The sequence below is a fragment of the Borostomias antarcticus genome (assembly GCF_949987555.1).
Source record: "Borostomias antarcticus genome assembly, chromosome: 5".
Lineage (NCBI taxonomy): Eukaryota > Metazoa > Chordata > Actinopteri > Stomiiformes > Stomiidae > Borostomias > Borostomias antarcticus.
Window position 1 is genome coordinate 5,486,909 of NC_140238.1, and position 12,497 is coordinate 5,499,405.

The 12,497-nt window shown below is 43.2% G+C and overlaps 1 protein-coding gene across 1 annotated transcript in view; it reads left to right on the top strand.

The window, feature by feature from the left end:
• Positions 1-8,721: 8,721 nt before the first annotated feature.
• Positions 8,722-12,497, top strand: part of LOC311308659 (AT-rich interactive domain-containing protein 1B-like) — a gene marked incomplete at both ends in the record, with an annotated part of 129,714 nt that continues 125,938 nt past the window's right edge. Inside the window, one exon of the mRNA XM_084437666.1 lies at positions 8,722-9,981. Within this exon, the coding sequence (XP_084293792.1) occupies positions 8,722-9,981 (1,260 nt within the window). The remainder of the gene's footprint in view (positions 9,982-12,497) is intronic.

A 12,497-nucleotide genomic window follows, 5' to 3' on the forward strand; every position in this document is an offset into this window, starting at 1 on the left:
TCTGGTTGATTTGCACACTAGCGGTTGTTATACACTGCCAAACACAGAGGGCATACTGCGTATCTCCAGTACTGCTGTGTGCTCATGGCCTGGCTGGTGTCTACAGCGCGACGCTGTCCTCTCCTGGGTGTTCTCTCCCTGTGTCTTCCTGGTCTGATGGAGTGAACGGGCACTGGGGAGTCACGCTGTTCTTTTTCCCAGGCAGACTGTGCAATTTAAACCTGCCTCGGGCATGTAGATATTACTCCCCAGCGAGATGGACGAAAATTAATGGAAATTGTTTTAGAGGGATCATTATGAACGCTCTCCTTTGGATGCCCTTTTCGCCATATCAGAGCTCTTCGCTTTATTTCCCCCTGTAAATGTATGCAGACGTTGACATTCCTGCTGGGGCGGGTGGGGGCGGGGGTGAGGGTCGTATCTGCATGAGCAAACATGGATTATTATTATGCTTAAAATTAGTAACTGTGCTGTCACTTCAATATAGATTGGTGGCTTGATGTAGTATCTTAATTTCAGTACAGTATGCATGTTCAAGGGCAATGTTCTCTTGAGTATGTTGCCAGGATATAGCAACTGAGTCACTCTCATTCCTGGCAAGGGAATCAAATTCCTCTGCGTACAACTCAATTTCACACCTCGAGCTGGATTAAGAGGCCTCTCTGCTCCGGGCCTGCTTGAGAAAGGGTAAATATCACCCCTTGTTCCTTGCGCTGGAAAATCCGCTATTTAAATGGGAAGTAATAGAATTGACATTTTCCAGTTCATTATGCAGCCGCTGACCTTCAGCGCGTATGACTTGGATACCTCTCTGGCGTACACACGCCCAGTTCTCCCCTAATGGGAAATGTTTGACCTTGTCAGAAAGTAAGGGAGGGGGTCGGGGATGAAGGAGACCGAACCCCGGAGAGATCAGCCAAGGAGACGTCATGGGATGACGAGCGGTGGCAACACCTTGCAACAACGTGTAGGAATAATTCCACGTGGGGTCTGGTCTGTCAAAATGGCAGTCAAGAGGGGTTACAGGAGTTTGGCGGCTGTGAATAATGCTTCCAGATCCGTATGATTAGTACCTTAAAGCTAACACCTAACCCTAATGTACTTTATTACAATTATGTTTCATTTTATTTTTATTTTTCAATTGTCTTTCCTCTTGGTTGATGTGTTTTCGGGATGGTTAGCTCAGATAGACCAATAGCTATGAAGCAAAATTAAGCAAACAAAATCCTCAACTAAGCAGGGCTGACAATTGTTTGATTGCATTTTGAAACACTCTTTAGGATTCAAGGTACAATCCAGACCGTCTCAAAACGTGAAGAAAAAAAAGATGTCTGGAGTCTTTCACAGATTACAGGCTTCTGAATGTGACTTGTAATCTCCTCCTTTGAACGAACCACAATGAAGAGCACTAGCCGCTCCACAGAGATAATCTCATTACTGAGTTGTCCTTTGTTTTCTGCTGCTACACTTTTCTTCTGTATTAAAACATGTTGCCGCATTAAACATGCTAATTTCTAAATGGCCATAATTGGGGTCTTGCTTTAAAAAAAACTCTTCCCATTAATCAGAAGATTAGGGATTTCATCCTCAGGATTATTGCATTGTGGAAACGATGAAATTGACTTGGTACCCATTATTTCTAAAGCTATCAAGCTCATTAATATAAAAAGAGCATTTATCATTCTCCAGAACCTTACAAAGATATTTTGCACCATTTAGACTTCATTATGTTTCCTCTTTAGTTTGAGAATAATAAATACCCGGCTTTATTCTTACCAATCAATCAGGTTGGTAATCTAAAGACCATTTGGTCATTAGCATTCAGATCATATTAGCACCAAAGTTAAGGGATGTGGTTATATCAGGGACCACATGCTATAGCTAGGCGGCCCTGCAGCATAGCTGCTAGTCACAAGCCTTGGGCTGGCTAGCATGGTGGATAAAATGGTAGACAGGTTCTCCCTTAGAGAAGACAGCATTGGACATTTTCTTCTAGGATTCAGGTGTACTGAGATCAGAGAGACATCTTGACTGTGAGATGATAGCTCACCCCCAAAAGTGAGAAGAAAGAAAGGTTTCCCCTACCTGCTAGAAAATGTCAAAAATCCTGTCAGACTGATCAATGGATTCAGATGACTGTCTGCCTGTCTGTCTGCCTGCCTGTCTGTCTGACTGTGTCTGTCTGTCTGCCTGTATTCTTGGCTCACGTAGGGCTTTAACATGGGGTCGCATGGGTAAGGGAACCTCTCCCCTAAATTATTGAGAAACTTTTTGATTTTGTGTCAAAACGTATTTAAAATTTGAACACCGCTGTCGCCCCCGTGGAGAATGCCCCTCTGCACGGTTGTCACAGGAGGTGCCAGGCATGTGATTTCGGCACACAAGCCTCCTTTCATATCCTAGCTGACTCCATAAGAGGCGTGATGAAACGAAGGGGATCTGTTTTAATTGTTTGGACAGATCACTCTGGGGAGAAGTCTTTGATTATGAGTGTTGACAGAATAGGCACAGACTTGTGGGAGCGATTGTAATATCTGTCTCCCCTGCCTGCTTCTCTGCTATTTGGGACTATTAGATTGTGATAAACACCAAATCTCTCTCCTATTGACTACTGTATATGATACCTTAACACGTATCTTAACACTCAATATTCCTATGATGATGATGATATAAAGTTTATTGACCAATCACGTGTTTTTGAAATGTAAAAACCAATAGGCTTCTTTCTTCTGTCTTTTGAAAAGATTGATCGATTAAATTTATTAGTTGATGGACGGCAATATGTAGTATATGAGCAGGCATTGTGATGTGGAAGTGAAGCTGGGCTGTGGTGTGGTGTGCTACAAGTATAAAAATACTACTGTGGAAGCAACGTCTCGGTTCCTGGCGGCTCAAGGTGGCAGCGCTGGGGGAACGATTAGGGTGACGGACGACGGGCGATGACACGAGAAAACAAGTCCCCACCACACACCCCTGACCCCCCTCCCCCCAACCCCCCTCCCTTCCCTTCAACACAACAGCCTCAAATTACCCACTTTGCTCTCAATATTATCAAGCCAATCGCCATGGCTGTAATTGCGATATTGGTGTCTGTGGCCTCCATTAGACTAACAAAAGGGCTTCAGAATCAGGCCACTTTGGGTGAATAACGTGGAGCACACTTCACTTTTGAGGAGAGATAGTCGTGCAGATCTGGTGCCATTACAGGACAGAAAGACCTTGAATGGCTGGCAACTGAAAGCTTACAGTAGATGCGATAGGTTACTGTAGAGAGACAGCTATGTTCTGCACTCAAACAATAGTACAATAGTACACACACTCCAACGCACACACACATACACATAAAAACCCACTTCTATTCTCTTGAATACGTGCACACGTACACGCACGTACACACACATACACACATATACGTAAAAACACACTTCTGTTCACTTGAATACGTGCACACACACACACACACACACACACACACAAAGCATCACAGGAAGACAACATTTTCTTTGCCTGCATCCTCATTCCTTTGACAGCAACACAAATACAAATATCATCAGACTGTACACTGAGCCTAGTGGAGCTTGTATTTCAATCACACAGCGTTAGATAGCTGCTGAGTTTCTCCCAGGCTACGGAGAAGAACATGTTTTGTATTCTGAGCCTTGCATGTGTTTGATCTCAGTCATACCCCTCTAAGACATCATTGTGTAACACTGTGAAAGCAGACAGCCATGCAGAGCCTGGAAATATCAAGGATGTTATTCATAAATATCAGATAAGATCAAAACAGCCGCTTGCTCTCAAACTCCTGGGTCAAGCCAGCCAGATTTGCTCTGTTAGATTTTTTTTCCACTTGGGCTGAGTGGAGAGGAAAGTGCACGAGTCAAAAAATTGAATTAAGTCAAATCAGCTATGACTAAGACAGAAATAAAGCATGCGTTCTGTTTGGTCCCATTTCTGATCAACCTTTTCTATTATTCATGAGTCTTTTTGTTTTGATTGTATCCCCAACGTAAACCCAACCTGAGGAGATGAATGCCTTGTGTTCCCCTTACTCTTCCTGCTCCGCCACAGCGGACACAAATTGGTGAAATAGCACTTTGATCATGCCTCCCGAACCAACAAACAAAAGGAAAACCTAATTAGCCTAATTCAAAATCCCTCCAAATGCCTGGCTTCGTTATGGAAGCCTCCTCCACATGCTGTGGGAGATGAAAGGAACATTTTAACTGGTCCTCGCGTGGGTTCTTGTCCTGACAAGGCGCGTAGCAACTGGGGTGTACAGTACAGTATGTGTCCCTAACTGGGTCATATGACCTATGACCTTTAGTTCGGGTGTCGGAGGGGTCAGCGGTCACTGCGATGTGTCCTCCTGTCAACAGACCACATATCCCAGGAGGCTGTGCAAACAAATCTGGAGGACACCATCATCCCAGCTGTAGTGTGGAGTCCCACTGTGTGAGATCCCACACGCTTGGCCCTGTGTTGATATGACTCATCTCACCAGGGTTCTACTGGCATTTGACGGAGGAATTATGACAATGTTGGAACCTTTGGCTATCTTCAAAGTTCTTGAACTTTTCCCCTAAAAAGAGTTTGGCAATGATTAAGTTCACATCAAACACCTGCGGTGCAAAATTTTCGAATAATTACTTCCTATATAATAACAACAACAATAATAATAATAATAATAATTAGCTGCTACAGTTCCTATAGTGAACTTATTAAACTATACTGTCTATTTCGTGAGTGACGGCTCTTCTCTTTATCAACCATACTGTAGCAGCAGCACCTGTCTATTCTCAGTGGTGCTTGATACAGTGTGTGCTTTGCACAGGGTTAAAGGTCATATAGACCATATCTTTAAATAGACTAATAATTTCAAAAAAATAAAATAAAAATCCACAGAACTTTTAGAAAGGTGTAGAAGTATTGCTTTCCCCCACAAAAAACTGTCTGAATTTATTAATTTAAGAAATGTTGATGGGTTCGACAAGAACTTCCTGTCTACCTCTGTCTGGTTTGGTGCGTCTCCAACAAGGCTTGTGAGCCAACAGTACTACGACGTTGGTACCACACGGTATGTTGGGAGGTGGGAGCGATCAGGAGTCCTAATACTATTGTATCACGCCTTACTAGTTTTTTTTTCTCTTTTTCTGACTAGTCTGCATCAAAATCTTGACTATTGCACCTTTAATGCATGGATGACACCATATAAAGTATGGATACACCACCTACACTACCTTGTTGCAGATTAGCTTTGGCATGCGAGTGTGTGCAATGCCTGCTGGCAGGTTCTTACCAGGTTGGGATGAACCTTAGGTTTCTACATCAAAGGGAGTGGGTAGAAGTTCTTCACAGCCAGTTAAAAGTAGACTCAGTGTGGATCTTGTAAATGCGGTCTTTGAGTCTATGCCTCTTAGGGGACACTTCACACATACTTCTCTGTAGGAGCGCACCAGTGACAGCTATTAGAGGTGTGTGTGTGTGTGTGTGTGTGCGCGCGCACCTTCATGATAGGATTTATGGATGAATAGATCCACTCCTCACTCGTTTATTTTTTCCATTTTAGAAAAAATATATAAGATTCAGTGGTTCTGAAATATATTGTCAATATGCAGGGAGGGGCAGAGCACTATGCTCTATGGTCTCACTATAGAATTTACTCATCATTTTGCACTTTTAGTCACACGCTAAGTAATGCTTCAGTACACACTCATGCACACACACACACACACACACACACACACACACACACACACACACACACACACACACACACACACACACACACACACACACACACAGATCCCCTCAGCCTGGTCTTACAGACTGATCAATGCAAATACTGTTATTTACCCAACCTTGAAATTAAAAGACTATGGATCAATTTGATGCACTTCCACAAGCCAAGGTGTGCCCACAATGGCAAGCTGGCTTTTTCATGTTTTTACAATGTCTGTCTCACAGTATGAGAGCGCTGTCTTTAAAAACCCTCTTAACCTTGCTCATGTGAAATATACTCTCATACGCTCTCTCTCTCTCTCTCAACACACACACACACACACACACACACACACACACCGTAGCACTGTGGAATAAGGCAACATCCTGCGCTGTTTTTTTTTTTCCCAGGCTGACCCACTTTCTGCACTTGGCCAGGCTTGTGTTGCTGCTGTGCTCTGCTGGGGGAGATCCCTGCAGATTCCCCCTGAAGAAGCTCCAGCTTCCTGACAGACAGGAATAGTGGCATGTTATCCCCCCGTGGAATCAAGGTCTGTGTGTGTGCGCGTGTGTGTGCGTGTGTGTGCGTGCATGCGCTTGTGCCCTGACTTCCTCTCGCATACACTCTTGCATGGATGCATGCATTTACAGTGCACACACACACACACACACATGCACGCACGCACGCACGTGTAAATATTCAATCCCAGGTCTGTATTAATTTAGCCCCTCCCCTTCTGCATGTTTGTCTGGAATTATTGTTTCAATCTTGCTGCATCAGGAGGCCCTGAAGGTTATAAATTAAACATAAATGCAAATTCACTGAGCCATTGTTCCCCTCTCCATTCAAACAGATCAGTGTGTCTGCGGATTAATGGGAGAACAGTGGGCTTTTTAATGAGGAAGAGAGGGAAATTAGAGTTGCAAAACCGCCGTGGAGCACTCAAAGCAGCGCTGCGGCAGCTAGATGAAAAACTAGACAATATCATACATGATAACCTGTTCTCTACAACCATCAATACTGGAGATTAAATGTTTGTTTAGTTGATGTACTGTAGCAGTGCTACTAGACTACATCAATCCCAGATAGCAATGGCCGACTTGGGCCATATATAGGCCAGATGCAGCAGTTATGGCTTATTGGCCATATATGGCCCCGATTGGCTTGCTATCTGGGATGGTACAGGACTACAGTACAGTTGTTACAATACTACTGTAATAACAACACACAGCTTAGATGTTTTCTCTTGTCAGGTTACATTGGCTGAGTGTTTACATGCTGCTCTAGATGAAAGTATTGTGATGTCTGTTTACTCCTTGCCACATAGCCAAATGTTTCAAGTTTCTCATTATATATTTTTCTCTTTTACAACTCTTTTTGAACGAGTCTTAATTAGGGTGCATGAAAAGTTGCATCATTAAGCTACCTGAGATGGAATCCTATGAGATGTAGTTCAGTTGAATGTTGGTAATGGATCTGCTGTAACATCAGGACTCATCACAGTTAGGCCTATTTATTTTGGAGAATATCCTTGCACTGACAAACACTCTCCACCAGGGGTCTTACCATTTTCACTGACACTGTCTTGAAGCCGCTCTCACTGTAGCCTACTGAGTAATAAATAGACGTTTATGCCCCAGTTCAATGTACACTTAAGAATTCTGAATTGAGATAAGTACACACTCAATTTGAACAGAGTAGCCTATAAGGTAACATAAGATCGAGTTATGGCCTAAAATAGACATTGAATGAACACACCATAATTATTAAAGCTAACAACTCATCATTTCCAACACCCAATCATCATCACTCTTTTCACAACTCCATATTGATCCAATTGAAATAGTCTAATTAAATGAGCTGCTATCACTGTGTATTCAAATCCCCAACCATTCGGAAGCCATTACTCTTCTTAACATTTTAAGTTTCACCTAAATTACATATTAAATAATTCCATTGTAATAGTTGTGAAAGTACAAAGAGACAAGCTCAGAACAATGTGAGAAAAGACAAAAGAAATAGGAGCTGTTTTTAGACAAGGGCAGTGACGTCATACCCATTTCAGGTCAAGAGCCTATTTTCCAAGACGAAGCTTGGTATAGCAGAACTGAAAGTTATAGTGGCAACATTTAGGATTCAGTACGGCTGCTACAACGTGTGATTACATACTATTCTGATGGCAACATTATTACGCGCAGCTTGTGGTTGCGTGTCTGTCTGTCAGAACTGCAGAAAACTGGCTTGAGCCTAGGGAGAAGGCTACATTGAAACTAAGACATGGAGTACTGGTATTGACTCGAGATGGACCATATTATTTTTGAGGAGACAGTAACTACAGGTCGAACGAGGTGGAGAGGATCTCGCGTAATGTGGACAGACACTGGATTGATTGTTCAACGCGAACATTCAAGAGTTGCGCCCGAGGGGGACATGAAGTTTCGAATCAGTCTCCAGGCAGTTTATAAAGCGGACGAAGTGTAAACCAATTTAATAACGGTCTCTTAATCTTTAATGATAGCAATTATATATTAATATCCTTTTAGCCTAACACGTCTTAATATATTTGATCGGCATTATCAAAGGCCTGTGGAGTTTCCATCGCAGAATAACGTATGTGGGTGAGTCCAGTCCGTATTTTCCATGCGAGGTGCGCTAGAGCCTGGAGGCGGATAATAGCTGGTAGAGCTCTCTCTCTCTCATGCCATGCTGGGCCAGAAGGGCTCCGGGAGACATGCATTTACCAATATCCGGGTTGGAGGAGAGGAAAAAAGTTTCATTTAAACCTGGACGACCAAGTTTAGATATGAAGCCATACTGACACCGACTGTCACTGTCAGCGACGCATTTCACCACCGACTCGATAAGAATTAGGCTACAGCTCTAGAACAAAGCTTCGTTTTTCCATAGAAGATTTTTTTTCTGCTTGTATTTTTTAACTGTCTCTTTTTGTGCGCGAGTGCTCATACTGGTAGGTCACTGTCATAAATGTTGAAGTGATGATGGCTGCGCAAGTGGCATCAGCTCCAACAAGAACTAATAATAAAAACAAGAAATTGTCTGGTAGTTTAGGTCAAGAGCTAAATTCCGTGAAATCGGGAGGAGGAACTGTACAGCGAACTGGAGCAATGCTGGGAGCTGGAGATGGGACTAACACAATGAATAATGTAGATCATCACCACCGAAACGAGAACAACATGGTTAATTCAACTTCTGCCAATAACAATTCTGACATACGGGAAAAGGAGAGTGGAAATACTATAACGGCCGTGTCGCCGTCTAATTCGGCGACTGCCTCGATGGAAACGAGTTTGATAGCGAATCATAAACTGAAAAATGTTGGAAGCGGAGATCCTCCTCCGTCTCAGCATCAGCAGGCGCAATTCAACCAATTTCCACAACATCAGCAACGGCAAATACAAAGTAACAACATCAACAACAACAACGGCCAGGGTGCGCGTGGAGAAAGGCCTAGTGATAATCAGCATCACGGAGGTAAAGAGAATATTTTGGGGGGCCAGGTGGAGCAGCAGATGCTGAGCAAGAGTGAAGGGGACCATACCTGTAAACCGGGGGAGCGGATGGGCGCCAGGTACGAGCAGCACGCCAACTTGGGACCAACGAACAGCAATATCAGCAGCCAGCCCCCAAGTGCAGGAGGGAACAACACTGTTTCTGAGTTTAATAATTACTATGGTAGCTCAAGGCCCTGTTATGATCAACATGGCGGACAACAAAGCACTGGAATGGGGATAATGCACTCTTCAGCTCACAACAATATGGAGCCAGTACACAACTCCCACGAAGGGTACCACAACAGCCAGTACAACCACTACCCGGGTTACAGAGCAGGCTACGGGGGCGCGGGCTACGGCATGATGGGCCAGTCGAGACAGGGGAACATGCTGATGGGGCCTGGCAGCAGCACTCCAGCCAGTCATGTCAAAGCTGCTATGGGAGCTGTCACTGGTCCTGGTGGTAATGTAGGGGGCTTTCAAAGGTTCCCTGGACAAAGTCAGCACCCCTCGGGGGCCACTCCGACTCTGAACCAGCTGCTGACGTCTCCAAGTCCAATGATGCGAGGTTATGGTAGTGGCTATCAAGATTATAGTGGCTCCACGGCACAACAACAAGCAGGCATCGGGCTGGGTAAAGACATGAGTTCTCAGTATGGACCCACAAGCCACGGCTGGGGAGGACAACAGAGAACACACCCTTCCATTAGTCCTGGAAACGGGGGACAAGGTGTCAGCAGAGCGCAGGTAAAGAAAATAGTTTTGAAAACTCTGCTCCAGGTTGTTGAACTTGAATGTTGCTATTTTTGTGACCTCTGTCAAACTAGGGCCTATATGTCTGCTATCAGTCAATAACCTGTCTATTTGAACTTATATAGGCTAATTCGATTTCCTGCGTGCTGTTTTTACCATCGTCCGTCCGTGAATATTGCGTTCAAAATGGGAATAATTTACTATGAGTAGCCTATACCGGCTCTGCTCAAGGTGACTTATAGCATAGCCGCTTAGAGAAAAAGCAACAATGATTTTTTTGAGAACACATTTCAACTCGTATTTTTGTCTTTTAATCGAATATATGTAAATTGTTCGTGCGTAAAGACGCACAAATCAGGGTTTCATAAAATATATGTAGGCCTATGGATATTTATTTGGTTTATTTTCGATACAATGTTTGTGATTTCCACAATATTAATCGTATAGGCATATAATTACAGGCGGTGTAATGTGTTTTATGTAGCATTGTATAGCCTAGATTTTCTTTGATTAAAGGTGCTGTAGAGATCCCTCCTGCCGACGTGGTTGCCGACACGTTTCAAAACGCCCCATTATAAAACAGGGTTCTGGGCTATCGTCGAAGCAAAATGTATCAGAATAATTTAAGTATTTCTAGATTATATGATTCTCATTATATATACTTATTGTACGCTAAACCTACTATCAGTTTATGATATCGCAACATAATAAACGCTAAGCTGTGGCACCAGCGCACTGTCGGTGCATTACCTATAGCCTGCCACACGCGCTCGTACGGAGAGACTCCGTTCACATTGCAAGGTCTGGAATTTGAATTGTGGAGGTAAACTGGCTGTAATGCTCTCCAGACGGCTGCCTTGGAGTTGACATCAAATCTGCCATCTGATTGGCTCCCCGTATCCCCGCTGGGTACCAAAGCGCTGCTCATGTGAATAGTGCTGAACTCTGTGTTCAGCCGGGGAGCCAAGGGCAATCTTGCAGCTGCGCGGCTCATTCAAAACATTGTCCATGCAATGCGATGTATAGTTCAATATCCATTGTGTTGCGGTTATATTTCTGAAGCACGAAATATTAGGCTATGCGCTGCTCAATCTAACATCTGGACGACCTCAGGGTACGATGGAAGTAGCATAGCCTACTGTCTGCGCCTCTCACAAACAAAGCAATTCATTAGCCTACTGTTGTTTCAATCAACATCAATTTGCTTTTATATGTTGCTGTGTAAGTAGGGAAATAAATTGCGTGGGTGGTTTAGACCTTGTTTTGATTTCAGTGTAATTTCGGAATACAGTAGCTAAGATATTGAAATGCATATTTATTAACAAGTAATGTGTCTGCTTGAACATCCATTTACAATGGTAGCATTACCATTTATTGGTATTGATGCAACAATAACCACTCGACTTTTTCCTGGCAACTACAGTGTAGCCTGCAGATTGCTCTCTGACACCTTGAGTAATGCTCATATTTATAGGTACTGTAAAGAATAACATACATTATCTAGAACCAAACACTATGTACACCCAGTTCAGAAGCGTCCTATTCACTTAAGTTTCAGTATCAGACATGAGCTATGGCTTAATCAAGTTTGCCATTGAAATGTAAGGACTTGATGCATTTGCTGTGCAGACATTCTAGTAATAAGCCTTGGAGATCAATGTCATCCACATTGCAGGGTAAATACATTTTAATAATGATATTAGGAAACATCAATGCATTCTGAAGATTTAGTACAATTACAAGTCTCTACATGCAGAATATCATGCAGTGAACAATAACACAATTGACTGATAGGGTTAAACAAATTTAGAAAATGTTTTGTGTGGTTTGGTCTTTTAGAATTCCATTTCCAATCGGTCTTCTAAAAGCAGATGTAATACAGTACATACGTCTGTGGACATGCATGGTGTTTGTGACCAGACCAGTGTGGTGTACACCCTTCAAATTGGCCCAAGATGTGGGTTTATACACTTCAGAGTGCATGTGGCTGAACACGCCTTTGTCACCTGTTGGCACAATTTCCCTCTTTCTGATTCAATTTTACCCCCACTGCCTCCTCAGCAGCAAGTCGTTTGAAAAACGAGCTCTCCGCGCTACAAGCCTGTTCTGCCCTCACTATTCTGGCCAGGCACCAAAGAGGTGTACTGATGTGTGTGTGTGTTTGTGTGTGTGTTTTGGTGTGTAGGATAAATGTGTGTGTGTGTGTGTGTGTGTGTGGTCCACAGTAGAATTACCTGACAGGGAGGAGGGAGTCTGAGTTCAAGCTAGTCTCTCATCAAAAAGGCTTTGTCCCAGATTTTCAGTTGCATGAGCTATTAGATTTAGGAAATTGAACGAGGAACCGTGTTGACTCCTGTCTGCACTTGATGAATAGGTGGTCATGTTTTTTTTATTAATATGTAAAAAAGAAAAAAAATAAACATGTTCAATATGGGTATTTTAAAATCTCTCTCCCAGGGATAATGGGCTGTACAGTGCTATTCTTCACATAGGCTTTTTGTATTCTCTTT